Source organism: Dreissena polymorpha, chromosome 7 (genome assembly GCF_020536995.1).
Source record: "Dreissena polymorpha isolate Duluth1 chromosome 7, UMN_Dpol_1.0, whole genome shotgun sequence".
NCBI lineage: Eukaryota > Metazoa > Mollusca > Bivalvia > Myida > Dreissenidae > Dreissena > Dreissena polymorpha.
This window is the reverse complement of record NC_068361.1, coordinates 45,269,490-45,291,034: the sequence shown is the minus strand read 5'-3', so window position 1 is coordinate 45,291,034 and position 21,545 is coordinate 45,269,490. Positions and strand designations below refer to the sequence as shown.

The 21,545-nt window shown below is 33.9% G+C and overlaps 1 protein-coding gene across 1 annotated transcript in view; it reads left to right on the top strand.

Moving 5' to 3' along the window:
* Positions 1–7,626: 7,626 nt before the first annotated feature.
* LOC127839219 (uncharacterized) overlaps positions 7,627–21,545 on the top strand; it is a 55,619-nt gene continuing 41,700 nt past the window's right edge. Inside the window, exons 1-2 of the mRNA XM_052367501.1 lie at positions 7,627–7,731; positions 12,394–12,585. Of these exons, the coding sequence (XP_052223461.1) occupies positions 12,414–12,585 (172 nt within the window). The 5' untranslated portion in view covers positions 7,627–7,731; positions 12,394–12,413. The remainder of the gene's footprint in view (positions 7,732–12,393; positions 12,586–21,545) is intronic.

Sequence of the window (21,545 nt, the reverse complement as noted above, 5' to 3'; positions counted from 1 at the left end):
CCTCCTCCAATTTCTACGCGTTCTAAAGATATTGAAAGGTCGTCTAAAGTGCGTGTTTGGGTATCAGTCATATGACAGTTGGAATTAAAAAACGTGTAAAACAAATATAATATCAATTATATAATATATTATAGTTTTATTTTCATTAGTCTCCATTAAAAAAAACCTTTTAAAACAATAAAAAATAAAATAAAGCAATAAATGATTCATTGATCTACCTTGCATTTAGCCTATTAATCTTTTCAATTGAATTGCTTGCCTTGTCCATTGCTTTCTTTTCATAAACTGCAATGTCCTCCAGCGTTTTTAAAGTGGATTTTTGAACAGCTTTTGCAAGCTGATAACTAAAAAACTGAACCTTGGTACGAACATAATGATAGGCTAAATTTAAATTCTTCAGGCGATCAGTGTTCTCGTTTAAAAATCTCGCGAAGATTTTCTTGATTTCCTAAATCCCACTTTCCCTTGCGCCCACCAACCGCAATTGGTCTAAAATATTAAACAATCGAACTGAGGGAGAACGTCTATCACTCGTATAGTGGGTTTTTCCTTTAGAAGGGTTAATAAATACCATTGCCAATTTTACAACTTTTCGATGAATGTAATGCAAATATAATATCAGCAATAATATTAAAATTGTAAATTTAATCGCTATTGGTTCAATTATAATATGATACCAACTCATCATGTCATGCAAACACATATGAATGATCTACAATGTTAAACTACATAAATTGTTAACACCGCGAATATTTGTCTTACGGAAGTACTTAAAATAATTAAGAAGAATCTAATACACGGGATTTTACCTACAAAGACACCATGAACTTGGTAAACCTAGGAAATTTACAACCCGTGGCATTCCTTTCATATATTTGATCTCAATAATATATTTTCAATTATAAACGCAATGAAATGTTTACGAATGCCTTAGTATAAGCCATGCGCGTGCAAGAAAAATATGCAATTTATTGCGGTAAAATAAAAAAGGAACCACAGCTTTTGTGAATAAGCAAGTTTAAATGTTGGTTAAATCACTACTCTTCAGATATTAAACATAAAATAGGGATATTGTAGATAAAATCTCAACCAGATTATTAATGATAAATGACTTGCCTTATTAACATCAAAACTGTTTATAAATTAAACACCGTCGTTAATGCAAACATTGACTCCAATAGGGCCTGCTAGTTAAGAACATCGATTGGGTAAACAAAGATTAAACACGCTCATGATTGCATTTGATTTGATATGGCACGAGTGTGACATAGTTATAGCGGATCGCCATATACATCCATATATTTAAAAAACAAACCGGATAATGGTTTAACATCGTGAGAACCTGTTTTTATAGACCCTTTTTCATTATTTTTATCTGAGATACGCCAATTGAAGGCAAAAACAATCTGACAAAATATCACCAGTGATATTTGCAACACATGTACACATTTATAAACAAAGTTTATTTCAGCTGCTCGAGCAAACTCTGCTCGTAAAGTGATTTATTTAAACGAAAAGACCAATGGCAAAACAATCTGGTGCAGCATACAAACACTTGACTCGATTCACAAACAAAACCGCAACAAACACACGTAGTTTGAAGTCGAAATGGCGTAGTGGATATGGAATCTGCCTAAAGACCGGGAGGTATACGTTTCGATCCCCATTGTGGAAGCATTCTTGTGATCCCCCTCAAAAATAGTTCTACATACGTAAGGTCTTTGGCACGTTTCAATAATCTGTTTACTTTCGATGCAATCGAGCTGAATTTAAAAGGTTTAAAATCAAAACATGAACAATTAATACATAATTATGGGGGTCCTTGCATTGAAATGTTCAATTAAAAGTATCTTGGCATAACCGGTTTCATGAGGTCGATCATTATCAGCGATAATAACGTTATCGGTTTCAATTGATTGATTCAGTAAAGTGTTTCGGAAAGCCTTTAGTCAATACAAACGGTTACGAGACGGAACAAAACGCTACATTAAATTACAACTTGTACGTTAGCTTTTGCAATGGAGTTCAAAACAAAATTAAAAATTTATACAGTGTAAAAATGTACATTAATAGCAGTGATGATACGAAATCATTCTTCCAAATATATACTTGATGACATTAGTACTAACCAGGAATAAAAATAAGAAAGTATATAACTACTTACCAAGAAATTTTAATAAGTCCCGTTACTTAGATTAACATCGCAAAATAGTATTATTTTTTTTATTACGCAAATATTTCTCAAACGCTAACGCAATGCATAATTTTTAAATTATCGTTTTAGAGGTCAATAAACTATACTTATGTAGTTCTGATCTGTGTAATTTACTATTTCATGCTGGTGCCGTAGTGGTTTTATTCCTAAGCATCATAATACCCAAACAAACAAAGATCAAACGAATTGTTTCTTCATTAAACAACCGAAGCTCTTTTACGACTACCAACACCCTGGACAACGTCAAACGTTTCAACAACGATACAACGAACTTTTAAAATTAATCAGCAACAGGAAGTTCAACAATTGAAAGAGCAAACTATAATAATAATAATAATAATAATAATAATAATAATAATAATAATAATAATAATAATAATAATAGTCAAACTAACGGGTACAGACGTCAATTCTGGTCGCATTCCAGCGTTGTTTTCGCTTTAAGTGGGTATGCACGATTTTGTCAAATATTTATGAATTTATATAAAATGTGTATAAAAACACTTATTATGCATACATTTCAATATAAATTAAAATAAAAGTTAAGAAAAACATGTGTCGACAAATGCGAAATAAGCCGGATTTTTAATTCTGAAATCGAAAATGTCTGTACAGTCGAATTCTCCAATATGTATATCATGCATGTACGATGTGAATCTAAATTTAATTTCCTGCAACGATATCTATTCATACGACAACCGAACACTTACTCCGATCCTAATAAAAAGACGAATGCTTCGGTTATTGTAGGAAAATATGTACGAAACATCTTCGTCACAATCGGCTCGGGCGCTAATTTGTCTTTGCTGCATTTTATGAAATTCGTCTTCAATGTATATTTTTGTCTTGCCTATTTTGTGCTATTGTAACATTTTTTTATCAATATATTACAATTTAACACATTAAAAAATCGTGCATACCCACTTTAAAATATTTCTCACCTATTTCTCAGATGGTTATCAACCAATCGTTGACTGGAGCCTCTGACAGCTAAAATAAACAAAGCACATGACTGAGCTGCTGTGTAATATTACCTTGGTTTCGTTTTTTTATCCAAGTGAAAGGATCTTAAAATAATAGTTAATCACACATATTTCCTGCCCTTCCTACAATTAGTGGCGTTCTATCAGAAATTGTTTAGAATCGATAGAGGCTCCATCGGAAATTGCATATCGGTTCTTAAAATTGATATACTTAGTATATATTTATACCGGCAGATCAAAATCTGGGAGGTTGTCAGCTGCCGCCAGTGAACAAATTATATCGCAAAAGTGTGAAGAGTATATATAATGTAAATAACTTGTTGTACAACTTAAAAAAGAATTTAGAAGCATTTTGATTAATTTGAAAGGATAAATATCGTTACAAGATAAACCATGATAAAAATAAGTTTCTTGGATTTACTTACAATGACCTACATTTTCAAATCTAGCTCACGATGCATTTATGGACATGAACATTCGTAAACAATTAATAGAAATAACCCCGATATGTCATGATCTGTACGTTGTTTCCAAGAAATTAAGTATGATGGACTAAATAATGAACTACCTTTAAATGGAAATACTTTCCCTCTCGAATACACGTGATTAAGCTTGATGAACAGAGATTTGTCAGAGTAATATCAATGGCTTGTATGTACACAACTGTAGTAATATCAATGGCTTGTATGTACACAACTGTAGTAATATCAATGGCTTGTATGTACACAACTGTAGTAATATCAATGGCTTGTATGTACACAACTGTAGTAATATCAATGGCTTGTATGTACACAACTGTAGTAATATCAATGGCTTGTATGTACACAACTGTAGTAATATCAATGGCTTGTATGTACACAACTGTAGTAATATCAATGGCTTGTATGTACACAACTGTAGTAATATCAATGGCTTGTATGTACACAACTGTAGTAATATCAATGGCTTGTATGTACACAACTGTAGTAATATCAATGACTTGTATGTACACAACTGTAGTAATATCAATGGCTTGTATGTACACAACTGTAGTAATATCAATGGCTTGTATGCACACAACTGTTTCAAATTCATCGCAGTCCGTGTTCAAATTGTGACTCCTAGTTTTGATTTGCTAATATTAATATATAGTAGTTAATATCAAACCTGTCTTGTTCTATTTCGGAGGGCTCAACACGATTTTTGTTTATTTGTTTTGGTTTAAGATTGTTTACAATGTATTGAGCAAATAATAGTCGACCACATTTTAAAATGTTTGATTCAAAAAGATACTATTAAAATGTTTCAAAGGAAAAACATTTTCTACGACAATGTTTATAAAATGAAACCAGCCTAAGCAGAACAAAACAGTCTGAACAAAAGGGCTAATATCAAATTACCAAATTTAATTTTTCGTTTGCAGCAAGTAAATACTGTTATATTGCTCAAATATGCATTGCTTTCGTAAGTTTCATGATGAATGCACACAAAATCTTTCGAAGCGTTATAAAGGTAAATCATCATCGTCACCACCATCATCATCATCATCATCATCATCATTATCATCATCATCATCATCATCATCGTCATCGTCGTCATCGCCATCATCATCATCATCATCATCATAATTATCATCATCATCATCATCATCATCATCATCATCATCATCCTCATCATCATCATCACCATCATGATCATTAGTAGCAGCAATAGCATCACCACCACCACCATCATCATCATCAAAATTATCATCATCGTCACCACCGACACCAACATCATCATCATCATCATCATCATCAAATAATAATTTTAACATTACAATATCAAAGCTTCCACTTTAATAGTTGTAGTAATCTTAACAAAAAGAAACATCAACCTGTGTTTAAAGGTTGCATTTAAGCCAAAAATACAAGCTGAACTAAAACATCGCGTAGTAAGTATACAATGAAAAAGACCGCAACTATTTCTGAACTCATTTGATAGATCATTATAACAGATGATCCGAGTACGTTTCAGGTATATATGTAAAAAAAATACATTATCTAGAGTCATCACACGCTGTAAGTGTAACAATTCGGCAAAAACCTTCGCCACGCCATGGTGACCCTGTTTTTAAACATACCAGGGCCACTTTCGAACTGGGCCGAGATATCATTAGTACAAATCGTTTTAAGGAGTTTCATAATGAATGGGCTAAAATGTGGCTTCCAAAGTGTTAGAAAGGTTTTAATATTGTCTGCAATTTAAAAAAAATGATCCGCACACGTGGTGGCCCTGTTTGACAACGAATGGGGAACGAAATTTCATGAAGATTGGACTAAAACTATAACTTCTATAGTGATGATAATGTTTAACTTTTAACTTTAGCCCTAAAATGAAAACTGCCAAGCTCCCTGGAGACCATGTTTTCAACGACCAGGAGCCATTTTGAACTCTGTCGGAATATCATAACAGCAAAAGTTCTGAAGATTGAAGATTGGACTAAAATGAGACGTCTAGAGTGTAAACAAGCCATATAGTCATATAAGAAAAAATGCAATACCCATTGGCGGCAATATTTTTCAACAGACCGGAACCATTAGCAAACTCATCCCAGATATCATTAGAATAAATGCTCTGACCAAAGTTCATGAAGATTCGACAATATATGAGATTTAATGAGTATTAACAAGGTTTAACTATAGCCATATACGAAAAACTTTTCCGTCCCCTGGCTGTCATGGGGAATCGTTTTTAAGTCAATAGAAATATCATTAGAACGATAATTCCGACCAAGTTGGGTGACGACTGTAAATGTGACTTCTAGAGTATTAACAAGCTATTTCTTTTATTTGAAATAGTGACCTAGTTTTCGACCACAATCGAGACAGTTTCGAAGTCGGACAAGATATAATTAGGGCGAATATTCTGACCAAGTATTATGATGATTGGAAAATAAAGATGACCTTTAGGGTGTTAACAATGTCATTATTGACGACGGACCCAAGCTCGCCATAAACACGTTTTGCTCCGGAGAGCTAAGTTGACGTTTGTAGTTTTTTAAAGGTAATGTATTAAACATTTTTGTTTTGTTATGTTTTCGTTTACAAAAGTTGTACACTAGTAATCGACTTCCGTAAAACTAACATAAAGTTTAGAGTGATTAATCTAAACTCTACACGTGCTTTGACTAAACACAAACTATGCCACGAAATGATGTCGGGGAGCGGTATTACTTAAAAAAGGGAAATAACCGCTGCGAAGAGTTCACTGATTATGTACACGGTGATCTCCCCTTCTTTTACAACTTCTTTGTCTTATTTAAAGGTCATTGTTTTTGAATGCGATTATTATCTGGTTGATGTAATGTCCTGAATTAAAATGTGTCTGTATTTATAATAATCCGTTGATATCTGCCACAATTTTTTTCGAGGGATTAATTGGCATAAATTAACAACGTATTAGCGTTTGTTGCACTACAATTAAACAAATCTTTTTAATCGACTTTTAGGAATTGTCTTTCAACTTTGACAAACTCTAAGTCTGTCTGCGGATTAACTACTTAATCAGATTTTATTTGTTTTCCGATACAAAGGCTATAATAAGGTACGCTTTTAATATATTGTAGAGGGGTTCAATTATCGGCATCTGTATTGGAAATAACATGTGCGTCAAAGGTGATATAATATGACGCTTTGTTTACTGGTTTAATGCATTTAAATAGTTGAAGTATCACTTGAAAACTTCAGCGGTGTTCCGTTAATTAATGAAAACGATCTATGTCAAAAGATGAAATTTGATTTGAAATCTTTTATTTGGGAATAGTTCAAGATTAATCAGGCGTTGCGTGCGAGTATGAATATTGTTCGATGGATATAAATAGTTTAATCGCAGCTCTATATTGTGTGGACACAATTTGAGAAAAACTAATAAGTCTTTAGCTCTAGTTGCTTAAGACGATGGAATATATTTGTATGAAATAGTGCACGAAATATTGGCATCGTATAACATAGTGGAACTAGCGGAGTTGAGTGATTGCACTTATTGACACAAGAAAAGTCACTTGTTATTAATGCGGAATTAATAGCAATGTCACATCGTAGGACTTGAACAACAAAACAAATGATGATACCATACTGTACATAATACAGGACGAGGAGTATCATGTTTCGATGTACAAGTAATGGTAAACATACGCGCATTTTGACTCTTTCTAGGAAGCTAAATATACATCATGTGAGATATACAAGCATCATCATTAAAGCATTAGCTAAATAAACAACATGTCAGATATACAAGCATCATCATTAAAGCATTAGCTAAATATACAATATATGAGATATACAAGCATCATCATTAAAGCATAAGCTAAATAAACAACATGTGAGATATACAAGCATCATCATTAAAGCATTAGCTAAATATACAACATGTGAGATATACAAGCATCATCATTAAAGCATTAGCTAAATAAACAACATGTGAAATATACGAGCATCATTAAAGCTTTATCCTCCGTCTTAAAAAATAATTTAACAGAAGGAATACAACGGAGTGGTTTGAGATTCCCAAAAGGTAATTGTACAAAAATTTAGTTTGTATCGAGATATTGTATAATATTATTGATATTTTGTTTATGTTTATTGGTTTTTTAACTTGGCAGAAGGTTGACACTTCCAATTTGAAGTGATGCATATTAAAGTGTAGCAAACATCATACATATACATGGCCATTTATATGTTTGCCTTATTTATGCTATATCGAAACGTTATTATATTAGACTCATCCAAGTCTCGTTTCCTCAAAGTTGCAGTGGCGTATACTAGATATTGCCCCCCACCCCTTTGAAATTACAAGGCTAGAAATTTGTTTTCTAGCTGAAAATGGTTCTTAATAGGAACATTTGTCTCCAAACGCTTCTCGCTTTCGACATAGACCGGCTTAATCAAACAGGCTTGATTTTCAATTTATTACTATTTTACTTGCCATGGCCAAAACAATCACGGTAAAGTAGGTAAGTTAAGCATGTATTTTCAATTTATTACTATTTTACTTAGGCAAAACTCACATGGTAAAGTAGGCAAGTTAAGCATGTATAATATACTTAGGCCAGCACATATTTGAATTACTATTTATACTTATTATTGATACAAATCTCGAATGCCCAAACATTTCATTTGAAAACAGGCGTTTTTTCTCGAGGGTGCTACACCTGGCTTGAGTTAATATTTGCCTGTTCATTAAAGCCTTATTTCTGTACCGTGACTTGAGCCTTGGTTTACAGACGAATCAATGTGGCCACAAAGCATTGCAAACATTACCTACAGCGGCCTCTTCATGCGGCATTCTAATTTTAGTGCTCTGATGAAAAAGAAAACCATGTTTTATTATTATAGACTATGAAAGAATAAATAGACGCCTACCTATTGGTTTTTACAATACGCACACATACGCTCAATGGAGTTTGTCGAGAATACGTATAATAATTAAATTGCTACCTAGGAGTTTATTATCAATTATCTTTGATTTTGTTGCAAATTAAAAAATAATAACACACACACAAATGCAAAATTGATAACTTGTAACAAGTAACTTGTCGTGTACAAGCTTTCTATAGGCTGAAATCGTCTACGGCCAACTGTCATGTTTAGAAATAACACCGACGAAAAGCGTCAACTGCTTATACCACAGTAAGCATATATCTATTCATTAACTTCGTGAAACCAATAACACCTCGAGGCTGTTTGAAGTTTATTTAATTTAATTGAAGTTAACTACATGTAGGTCTTAAACGATGCTCATCCATTCAAAGAAAACTTGTTAAGCGACACATTAAAGCAATTACTACTCTAAATAATATGTTGTACGTGGTCCGTTCTATGACATGTCGATAAATAAATGAGTTTCTATTCATGTCACACTGTCAATGCATATAAAAACAAATACAATTTATTTTCTAAATTAAACGGATATCTTTGATACGTTTTTACTTATACGTGTTTTAAAATTAAACTGATACCGTTAGAGAAATTAAACTCATATCCGTATAGTTTGTATCATATACATGATCGTCGATTTTTAATAATCATCTTTAAAAAAACATTTTAAAGGGTATTATGCCCCATTATTTTAAAGCGATAACCTTGCGCTCATTTATCGATATGTATACTGGCATTTCGTGTGTTATCTTTATCATCATTTATGCCACATAAAGTGTATCATCTCGCTTAACTTAATACAGCCATTACGTCGAAGACAATGAGGCTCGTATTTCTATAGCGTACAAATATTAACTACTAAAGGCTCGCGTGCGATGATCTATTTGGATTAAATTGTGGTTTGATTCAATTGATTTATTTGTGGATATTTACAATGGTCTTTTAATTAGTGCCTCTGCTAGTAGGGTTTAAATACCGACATTGCTTTAGAAATAATTGCGTCTTTTGTTATGTAACATTGTGGTTTGTTTGTTGGTTTTGATTAATACGGTTGAATAACTTAATTAAGTATCACGTTCGACGTCAGATATGATGTTTATAAAAACGATAAAGATCTGCGTTCAGAGATGAAAATTGATTTGAAATATTTAATTGGGGAAAAATAATTTTACATTTGACAAGAGATGTTGAATAACAAAGGTAACTTAAATTTAGTACCGATAGATTGCAAAGTATTTTTGTTTACAGTTCTAGATTGCTCGTGTGTTTAAAACATACACGCAGACTACACAACAATTATTATAATTATTAACGCGGAATAACGTATCAAGCGCGTTCAGAGATAATCGTTATAAAAGCACAGGTTGATGGTGCTTTCAAACAAGGGACGAAAAAGGGATATACTATACACATGGATTAAACAAATATATATATTATCTATGTGTAAAATTACTCAAACCTTATGACTGCATCTCTTGAATCGTCAGCAAATTGAACTGGAACTTTAAATCAAAGGTATTTATTCTTATTCTGACACATAAGTAATGTTTGTTTGTGTGCTGTATTAAAATGCCAATTATCAATATATCGAAGCCATGTTCTGTTTCATTTGTATGATTGTTCATTAAAAGCTGTTTTAAATATAAATGCAGTCATTATATTCCATATAGTTGGTGATTTCAATCCATTTTATTTACATGTTCATCCCCCCCCCAAAAAAAAAAGAAAGAAAGAAAACAATAAATAGAAATAAATCGTTAAATATAAACGAGGACAATTTTTGACGACTTCCCATTGGTAGAATGCTGGACGAATAATCGATTCCACACTTAACACCAACATTGGCGCCGTACATCATGAAGTACGAGCGGCGCCAAACACGAACACATATTCAGCGTTCCAACTAGCGATCATTGTTAAGTTAATTTGTGGTCTTAGATGCTTTTAATAAGTGTAATGCTTAATCTCACATAAAAAAATCCTTTTTTTTAAAGAAATAGTACGCCTGTGAAGACAAACTTACTTTTATTTCCAAAATATAGTATGAAATAGATCGGTATTTTATTGAGTCTGAATTCAAATTTATTTTTTATCAAGTCTGAATGCAGTTTTTTACGACGCATTCTGAGTTATTGTTATTGATAACGGCAAATACCAACTCTATAGTATGCATTGATAACTCATTTTTTTATCGTAAATATTTGTATAATGTAATACAAAACATTGTATAATATAATATATAATGTACACATAATTTTATAATGTAATACAAAACACTCCTCTTAAGTGAAACTAGAGGTACATGAAAATCGATAATTACCTGTCCGAAACATCAGGATAGCTTCGTAATATTGGGATTTTTCTTTTAAGATATGAATAACACTTCTCTTCAAAATTAAATGAATATGTGCATACTCTACAATCCTGTCTAATAATGTCGTCGTTGTTAATTCTAGTTATCTGTCGTGCATATTAAAAATGCGTTTTCTTTAACTTCTAATCAAGTAACATGCTCGTTTATCACATCACCATATATATTTGTTTTCCGAAACAAAGACTCGAAATATTGCATTTTGCTAGGTCAGATGTCAAACCATTTCGATTAACATATTCTAAGGTCACAAGATTACCTCATGTATGTCTCTCATTCAAAGCGAAGGAACCAAACTGTTATACATCAGGCGTGCTAATTATTGTTCTAAGAGCACCGGATAACTTCTTCACATACAGACACCAGTCTTTTTTCTGTACGGATGTCCCAATACATCCAGACAACAATCTATTTATGTATGGATGTGCCAATACTACAGATATAAAATCTATTTATGTGCGGATGTGCCAATGCATCCAGACAACAATCTATTTCTGTACGGATATCCAGACAACAATCTATTTTTGTACGGATGTGTCAATACATCCAGACACTAATCTATTTCTGTACGGATGTGCCAATACATCCAGACAACAATATATTTCTGTACGGATGTGCCAATACATCCAGAAACCAATCTAGTTCTGTACGGATGCGTGCGTCAAAAGCAACCATGAACCGCATATCATGCCACGGAGCTCGTGCTATGTCAACTTTCTGAGATCACAACTTACACTTTATTATTGTATACCGGCACCTAACATGCACAACTATTTGTCTATGTCATGGCGGGAATCGAAACATTCTACGATGCTCGCTCTATGTTTATAATCTTTGGCTTAAAAAAACGAACACATTTTCTTCATCGGTAAGCCATTCGTGCAATAATGTATTTTATTGAATATCAATGCGTCAGGAACCAAGCAGGCATTCTCTTTGTAGGTTACATTAAACTTAATCATGTTGTATCCATCCGCGAAGTGGTGCTTATTTTTAAAGAGTTTACTTTTTCTTCTGGTTTTACAGCCATTAAGCGTTAACTTCCATGCTTGTATGTTTTTTCCACAAAAGTCTATTTGAGTCTGCAACATTTCGGTGCATTTTATTTGGGACAAGGTAGGAGGGTGAACGTTAGGGATGCGTTTATTGCCGGACTGTGCTTTTGTCGATATCCCAATTCTCATTGTCGAGACTCTGTTTGACGTGGATGCTTGCATTTGGGCAATTTTTTCTGTATTAGACGTTTGGAGAAGTTACCATTTTAATAACAATTATTACAAGAGGACAAATCCATCTTCGAACTTAAACCAGGTTTGAAAAATTTGATGTATAGGATAGGTACGAAAAAACATTCTTTGAAAGTTGGCTGTTTTTTATGGGCCCATATGAGAAATTGAATTAGTGTATTTTTTACCTTGTATTTCGCAGCCTTCAAACCGGGAACCAAAATGCTGAAGAGTCAGACGACAATGAGCTCATTGAAAGCGTCCTCTAGCGAGATGGTGCAGGAACTTCTACGCTTGATCTCGAAGCCTCGTTTTAAACGCGAAGACCACGAGATCAACTTCGTGTTGCCATGGTTATGCAAAAGGAGCCAACTGCTGCAGAAAGTAGAGAAAAGTAAGATATCGTAATACTATAATATCATGATATTATTTGCGTTGAAAAAATGAAGTGTACTTTTATAATATAATAATAATGTTTGGGTAGTATAATTTAATATTTATTTTAAATAGTCAGCGTTTGGCCCATTACATTTTTTTTTTAATAACCCAGTTTAGGTACGAGATTCTTTATTTAAATCAAGTATTCAACACACTTGCACTGCATTTCAACGAACACTACATTGACGCACATCGTTTAAATGCCAACTGTTCGCGAGTGGCATTAAGTCGTTACTGCATATATTTTCCTTGCTCCGGGAAAACAGAGCTTAAAGCGGATATATACGATTTTTTATATGTGTTTAATTGTGATATATTGATAGAATATGTTACAATTACACAAAATAGGCAAGAAAAATTATACATTGAAGCCGAATTTCATAAAATGCAGCAAAGACAAATTAGCGCCCCGAGCCGATAGTGACGTACATATTTTCCTACAATAACCGAAACATTCGTCTTTGTATTAGGATTGGAGTTAGTGTTCGTGTGTCGTACGATTAGATATCGTTGCAGGAATTCAAATAAACCGTTTAACTAAGTTTAGATTCACATCTTTCATGTATGATATACATGCTGGCGAATTCGGCTGTACAGCCGTTTTCGATTCCAGAATAAAATAACTGGCTTATTTCGCATTTTTCGACACATGTTCTTCTTAAGTTTTATTTTAATTTATATTGAAATATATATATATAATACGTTTTTTATACATTTTATATAAATTCATAAATATTTGACAAAATCGTATATACCCGCTTTAACGCATGCGCATACGTGTCGCCACAGATTAGCCTGAACAGTCCGCACAGGCTAATATGTGACGACACTTAACGCATGTACACCAAAACATCAGTCCGCACAGGCTAATATGTGACGACACTTAACGTATGTACACCAAAACATCAGTCCGCACAGGCTAATCTGTGACGACACTTAACGTATGTAAACCAAAACAACAGTCCGCTTAGGCTAATCTGTGACGACACTTAACGTATGAACACCAAAACATCAGTCCGCACAGGCTAATCTGTGACGACACTATACGTATGTACACCACTGAGCAGTCCGCACAGGCTAATCTGTGACGACACTTAACGTATGTACACCAAAACATCAGTCCGCACAGGCTAATCTGTGACGACACTTAACGTATGAACACCAAAACATGCGTTTTCTCAACTCAGTTTAATTAACCAGACGTGTGTTTGCTTCAGTAAATCTCTAATAAGACTTAACAAAACACACATTTGTGTCCAACCTGCGATGTCGTGAGTTCGATCCCTACGCTGCGAGCGTTGGCACGACCTTTCTGTCAGGCTATATGTATAAGTACTGGTTCTTCAAACGTAACGTACTCGATATTGTTTGAATATAAAATATTGATTTCGTGAATATAATATTTTGCGTATGTAACAAAATCGGTAAATACAACAACAACAACGACAACACAACAACAACAACGAATTGTTCATTTCTGCTTAAACTAAAATGATAAATATATGTTATAAATAACATATACACAAAATATGTGTTAGATGTTATAACTGTGTGAACATATAGTTTTTGCATTGAATTGTGCATTAAACACATGCATGTACGACATCGAATACATGTATATGTCGAATACATCTGTGTATCAGTATATTAACGTATCTTAAGCGAATTGTGTTTTGTAAATGCTTTATGTCGATTTGTCAGCGAGTTGTATATATCCAGCATATCGCAAACAACATCAGCAGCAAACTTTACTATAATTTGATGCAGACATACCAGCAATAAAGCATACTGTGACACTATACACTGCATAATTAGCCGTTCGGCATTATTACTGTAATACTATAATCACCTGTGTTGGGTATGTTTTGGCTTTGCTGATATTTAATCATATAACGGTGAGCTATATTTTGCTATTGAAATATTCTTTTATCATGACAAAAAAGAAAAACATGGGCTTCCAAAGATTGCCGTGATCCTTTTGACTTTCAATGTGACCTTGATTTTGGGTTACGTGAGTGACACAGAGCTTCTGCACATCATGTGCTATCACTGCGACAAACATTAGAATAAAGTTCATTAATTATACAAAATACAGAAATAAAGATATATAATCTTGCATACAACCTCTAAGTGTAACTTTGCGTGACTGGCATTTGCCTTGTTGCCATGGTCTCACATATGAACCTTTTAAAGATGATACAGAGCGAACACACAAAAAACGGACTCGAAAAAGGGATTACAATGTTTCATTCAAGTGTGACCTTGACCTTGAGCAGATATGATTGTATAAAACCTTCTGCTCATCGTCTGAAAGACCCTAACATGTTTCGTGAAAATCCTTCAAAAGTTATCGTAGTTTTGGAGAGGCCACGAACATGTTACTGACAGACGGACAAACGGACGGACGAATGGCATTCCTATAACCCCTTCGACGAGGGATTAACCCATTTATGCCTAGTGGTCTCTCCCAACCTTCTAAATTGGATCAATTTATTTCCAAAATTAGGGATGTCTCGAATATTTATTTCTATATTTAGAATATTTCTAACAGAATTTTTTTAAGCAAACAGCGCAGACCGAGATGCGAAGACGCATCATGCGGCGTCTCATCTGGGTCTACGCTGTTTGCCAAGCCGCTAGACATAAATGGGTTAAAACAAGTAAATGAACTTTTACTTCGTTACTAATACGTTGTCTACAGAATGCACCCTCCGAATGTATTATAAAGTGAAAATATAATGAAGGGGTACAATTATGTTCATACACGATCTCACAATCAAACAACATTTGCTTCCCTTAAAAATCTCTACGGATTTGCAGTGTTCGCTGTAAATGAGTCTTCTGTAAAAACAACAAGAACGACTACAATAACAATAACACAAACATTTATTAGATCTTAAGCATACAATTGCTTTTTAGCCAAATGCGCAATACACAAGTGTAATAACATGCATCATAATAATTATGAAAATGAAATAATGGTAGAAGTTAACAAAGATTTTACTGATTCATAACCTATGATATGTTCATTGAACGTCGATAATGACAGTTGTTAATAAAATAATGAATTCGAGAATACACTGTTCTACATAAATAGTATCTCTTTAAAATTGTTCCTTTCTGCTGTTAGTAAAAATAATGAGATTAAGAAAACAACGTATAACGTGGAAACGCTTACATAAATACTTATTCTTTAATTACAGTAAGCGAATTGCAAGGATTATAAAACAAATGACAATGCTGCTCAGCAAGTTATATTAATGTGGAGTCGACAAAAACGAGCGCATTCATATACGTAAATAAATAATTTCATTTATATACTACGGTATATACTTTCTTATATTTAAACATTGGACTCATACATCATATATGTATTAAAATTCAACGCTTATAAGGTAAATAAGAAAATTGAAAAGTACCTACATGTACAGTGCAATAGACATTTTTTTATTTAATTATTTGTAAATCATCGTTTCTTTTTATTTATTATATTTAAGGCAAAGCAAATGTTAAATATGTTATTATATAAACCGGTAATGTATGTTCATAAAACGCCTCAATACTACTGTTCCTATATTTTGCTATGCAACCAGAAACAATTTCAATGCTTGTTATATGTTTAACGCGTGTATTGATTGGTTCTTAAATAAACCTAGAGCGCAACGCACTTTAATAATAATAATACCGGAGCTATCAAAGCTTATCCAGTACGCACATTTTATTCATTACAACGGGGATAGTGTTTCAAAATTCCTTTTTGATATCACGATAAACTCTCTTTAGATAAATAATCATCTTTGTAAACGTTTATCTTAAGTAAGTCAATACGGAATCAATATTATATCGATAGCACGTTGAGATCCACTTGAAATTCAATCTGTTAATTTTCACGTTTCGTTCTCGTATGAAACTTAATTTCAAAATAAAACTGGAAAGGTTGAGAAAAATCATAATTCTTTTTTTAAATAGGATTCGTTTGAATGCACGCTTTAAACCTCTGTTAAAAATTCTAGCAGAATTGAAATTACATGTGAATAAGGCTGGTTTAAATGACCGCCAATTAATTCGTTTGTATAATATCTGTGCAATCTTAATCGTTTTGGTGGCATAGCATTCCTAAGATAGAATTAATATTTGGGCCGTGCTCTGTGAAAAGGGGGTTTAATGCATGTACGTTAAGTGTCACCCCAGATTAGCCTGTGCAGTCCGCACTGTTATGGTATTTTTCGTTTACAGAAAGTCTCTTCATAGCAAAAATCCAGTTTAGGCGGAAAATGTCGTGTCTGATTAGCACGTTAGGACTGCACAGGCTAGTCCGGGGCGACACTTCACGCAGCCCGTTACGACTGCACAGGCTAGTCTGGGGCGACACTTCACGCAGCACGTTAGGACTGCACAGGCTAGTCTGGGGCGACACTTCACGCAGCCCGTTACGACTGCACAGGCTAGTCTGGGGCGACACTTCACGCAGCACGTTAGGACTGCACAGGCTAGTCTGGGGCGACACTTCACGCAGCCCGTTACGACTGCACAGGCTAGTCTGGGGCGACACTTCACGCAGCACGTTAGGACTGCACAGGCTAGTCTGGGGCGACACTTCACGCAGCACGTTAGGACTGCACAGGCTAGTCTGGGGCGACACTTCACGTTAGGACTGCACAGGCTAGTCTGGGGCGACACTTCACGCAAATGCATTTAATCCCATTGTCACAGAGCACGGCTCATTTATATTTTCCACTATTATATTAGTTTCCAGCCGTGTAGTTTCTATACAGATGAACCGAAATTTGGCACATATTCATAAAGTAAGATGCATATGTTAGAAATTCTTACAATAGATTGTATTTAAACAGTTAATTGAAACGATTGCGCAGAAGTCAGCCGCATCTGTTTCAGCGACCTTCCGAACAGAGAAAATATACAGCTTTTTTAAACACGTGGCTTAGGTTAAGAAAAACGGGTTAAAACCATTGTTTTCATTATATAATTTGTTTTTAAAATCATTTTCTTGGCATATACATGGTACAAATAAGCCTGCGCTTTTTGCGTGAGAATATTCAATATGCGATTTTATTTATCATTGTTTATGTTTGCTTGACCTTTAACTTTTTGAAACATATGCCACTCAAATAAAATTTAAACAATTCGCAGTAGATGTATATGTAATATCATCATAGTGTTTGATCTATAATATAACTGGTGTAAATAAACATCGAACATATCATACAGTTAATGATAAGCCGAACAAATGTTATGTTAGAATGACGTTTTCATTAACCCATTTATGCCTAGTGGACTCTCCCATCCTTCTAAATTGGATCAATTTATTTCCAACATAAGGGATGTTTAGTATCTTTATTTCTATATTTAGAATATTCTTACAGAAATTCCTTTAAGCAAACAGCGCAGACCCTGATGAGACACCGCATCATGCGGCGTCTCATCTGGGTCTACGCTGTTTGCCGAGGCTTTTTTTCTAGACGCTAGGCATAAATGGGTTAATTAACGCTGAAAGTTTTAAATTGAATTGTTTTTTGTAAAATTGTAAATTCAGTAGGTAAGTTTAGAAGAAGAGATTTACGGAGAGTGCTCGACAGTAAGACAAACACAATTTTCTTGCAATCTTTTTATAAACTTATTTTATATATGCATTGTATATCGATTATTAATTACAATTCATAAGTTTAATGCAATGCTTCAATACTGAGAGAGAAACTGTCTTTTATGCACTATAGATTTTTGCTAATGTATTTCAAGTTCTTGAGATATTTGCAAAAATAAAGTTCTTAACGGTGTGTTTTCATTCTGTCCAGCCCGTGTGTAAACCCATGTGAACCCCGTTGATCCTGCACCCTGACTATTAATGCGCCACGGTTCTTAACCAATTTGTCACATTCATGCGCCTTCATATGTTGCCACGCTTTAACCAGGGTTTAACACCAATTAAGACAGGCCCCACAAGATAGATTGCACGTTTTCCGAATATACGACCCCACTATTTGGGTCAATATCGCAAGTTTTTGTTCTTCGATTGAAATTTACCTTCCGTAAAAGATGTTTTGTCGTTGAAAAGATATTTATTTTGTTACAATTTCTTAAGCGTTATCCGTATCAAATATAAATTGCTGCCATTTGACCCGGCAGAAAATTATGGGGCGCTTATTATCAGCGACTATGCAAAGCTCTATGGGCGCTATCAAGTTTTTATAATAGTTCTGATTGAATGGCGACGGAACGAAACGCCTTGCAATGGAAGTTGTTAGAACGGTGATAAAATAAACAAGTTCGTAACTAACTGGCTGTCCGAAACTGTTGTGACACGCGTTTATTATATACGGTTTTGGTAAAAAAAAAACATCGTAGTATTGTGTTTGTTGTTGCTATTTACCGTAATATTGGATCGTATTTGTTTTCGTCGTGTACATATATTTAATGTCGTGAAACGTTTGGTTTAATGATGAATTAACCTTTCGTATTTTATTTTTTTAAGTAACATTAGTGATAATCAACAAGAAATTGGACAACGGAAGAAACGGATGATAATAATTCGATGTTCTCTTTGTTTTATTTGAGCCGTTCTCTGTGAAAAGGGTGATTAATGCATGTGCGTAAAGTGTCGTCCCAGATTAGCCTGTGCAGTCCACACAGGCTAATCAGGGACAACAATTTCCGCCTAAATTAGATTTTTGCTAAGAAGATACTTTCTTTCAACGAAAAATACCATAAAAGCGGAAAGTGTCGTCCCCAAAAGCATGTGCGGACTGCATAGGCTAATATGGGACGACACTTTACGCACATGCATTAAACCCCCTTTTCACAGAGCGAGTCTTTATTTTCATTTTAAGATTCTTCAAGTGAAATATTTCCTGAACTTTTCACATAGTTATTGATGTTCATAATTAAAACGCGCGGTTTAAATATTCATGGTGAGAATTCTATTGCGTCGAAATTATAGGAACAAGAGCGTTCACATTATGCATGAGATTTTTGGTGGATTAGTGTGCAGCAAGAAAATCAGAAGGCGTTATGCAAATTGGATATATAAAAATAGAGTTGAGCATGAAATCACATTGTATGCGAATGAAGTGAACATCTTGGGCTTTGCAGATACCTTTAAATTCACACATACCTGCATTTGAAAATACTGTGCTGTAAAACATTTTGTTGGAAAAAACAACAACAACAGAAGGGAGTTCTATAAATATAGAGGTGCATATACGATGAGAGAGGATTCGTTTGGGCAATCACTGCTTACACAGTGTGTGTGTTTTATTAAAAAGCTGTTTAAAGCATTATTACTTATCCACTTATGTGATCTAAATCATTTGGGGTGAACAGAATAACAAAAACAGAAGGGAGTTTTGGATACACAAACAGGCGCGTATAAGGTAAGAACTAATTAGTTTTGTGCTTTACAGCTTTAAAGTGTTTTTTAATATAGGTGGCTTGAGCATGACTATACATGAATCGTGTCTGTGAAAAGGTGTTTAATGCATGTGCGAAAAGTGTCGTTCCAGATTAGCCTGTTCAGTCCGCACATGCTTTTCAGGGACAAAACTTTCCGCCGAAACTGGATTTGTCCTTACTTTCTTGAAACGAAAAATATTATAAAAGCGGAAAGTGTAATCCCTGATTAGCATGTGCGGACTGCAGAGGGTTATCTGGGATGTTACTTTACGCGCATGCATTAAACCCCATTTTCACAGAGCACGTCTCATATATAATCTTTCTCAGGTTTTGAATGTTCTATGGCATGTTGCATCTTAATCTTTCTACGTTAAATAAGAGGCTGTGAATTCGAAATTTGATTGAGCTTTCAGTTTGTAAATTAGTCAACAAAATCTGTGAATTTCACTTACGCCTTGGGTCCGCATATAGTGTATCTACAAAATAAATATACCTGATATAACATGATCACAATGGTTCATAGTTCTTGTTTAGTTTAATATATTTTGCAAGACAATTTTCTGGAATCTTAATGTGTACAAAATAAAAAATATATATTTATTCTTAAATTTCATCCACAGATTTGCTTACAAAAATTCAGTGTTTTAATGATTTCTTGTTTAAGAATTCTTTGTGGATGTTCAGTAGATTTATTTAACAAAACATCATTTTGTCTCCCCATTTCTACATGGAATAAAACACTGAACAAGGCCATCACGTAATATTAATATGTTACTGTATTGCATCTTTTAACCCATTTATGCCTAGTGCACTCTCCCATCCTTCTAAATTAAATCAATTTATTTCCAAAATTAGGGATGTCTAGTATATTTATTTCTATATTTAGAATATTTCCTTCAGAAATTCCTTTAAGCAAACAGTGCAGACCCCGATGAGACGCCGCATGATGCGGCGTCTCATCGGGGTAAACGCTGTTCGCCAAGGCCTTTTTTCTAGACGCTAGGCATAAATGTGTTAAATTCAATTGTTTATTTTTGCTTGTTGAATGTATTTTATATGTGATAAAGTTTAACGTATACGTTGTACTTACAATGCTACAATGAAGTGTAGTTGGTAATTGTAATTTATTTGTATAGGCGAATCCGATAAATTTTAATCAATTAATTTATGGATAAACCCTTCTAGAATGTGTCTAGGTTTTATGGGGTTTTATTTTTCTAATTTCATATTTCTTTATTCAAAGCCGTTGGGAAGCGCGTTGTTAATAAAATACATTAACGCTATAATGCGATTTGTAAGGACGTTTTACAAATATTTACGTTTGTTCAATAGTTTCATTTTACACTCCAAACTTTAAAAGAAATCCGTTTCACGGTGGCATTTTTCATTGCGATTAAAGGCGATTAAGCAATTTGCTGACTGCTAAATAGTGAAAATGTAAAATCGATTGTGCAAAAAAGTATATAAAAGTAACTAATTAACACAGTCATTTGAGAAGGTAAGAACTTT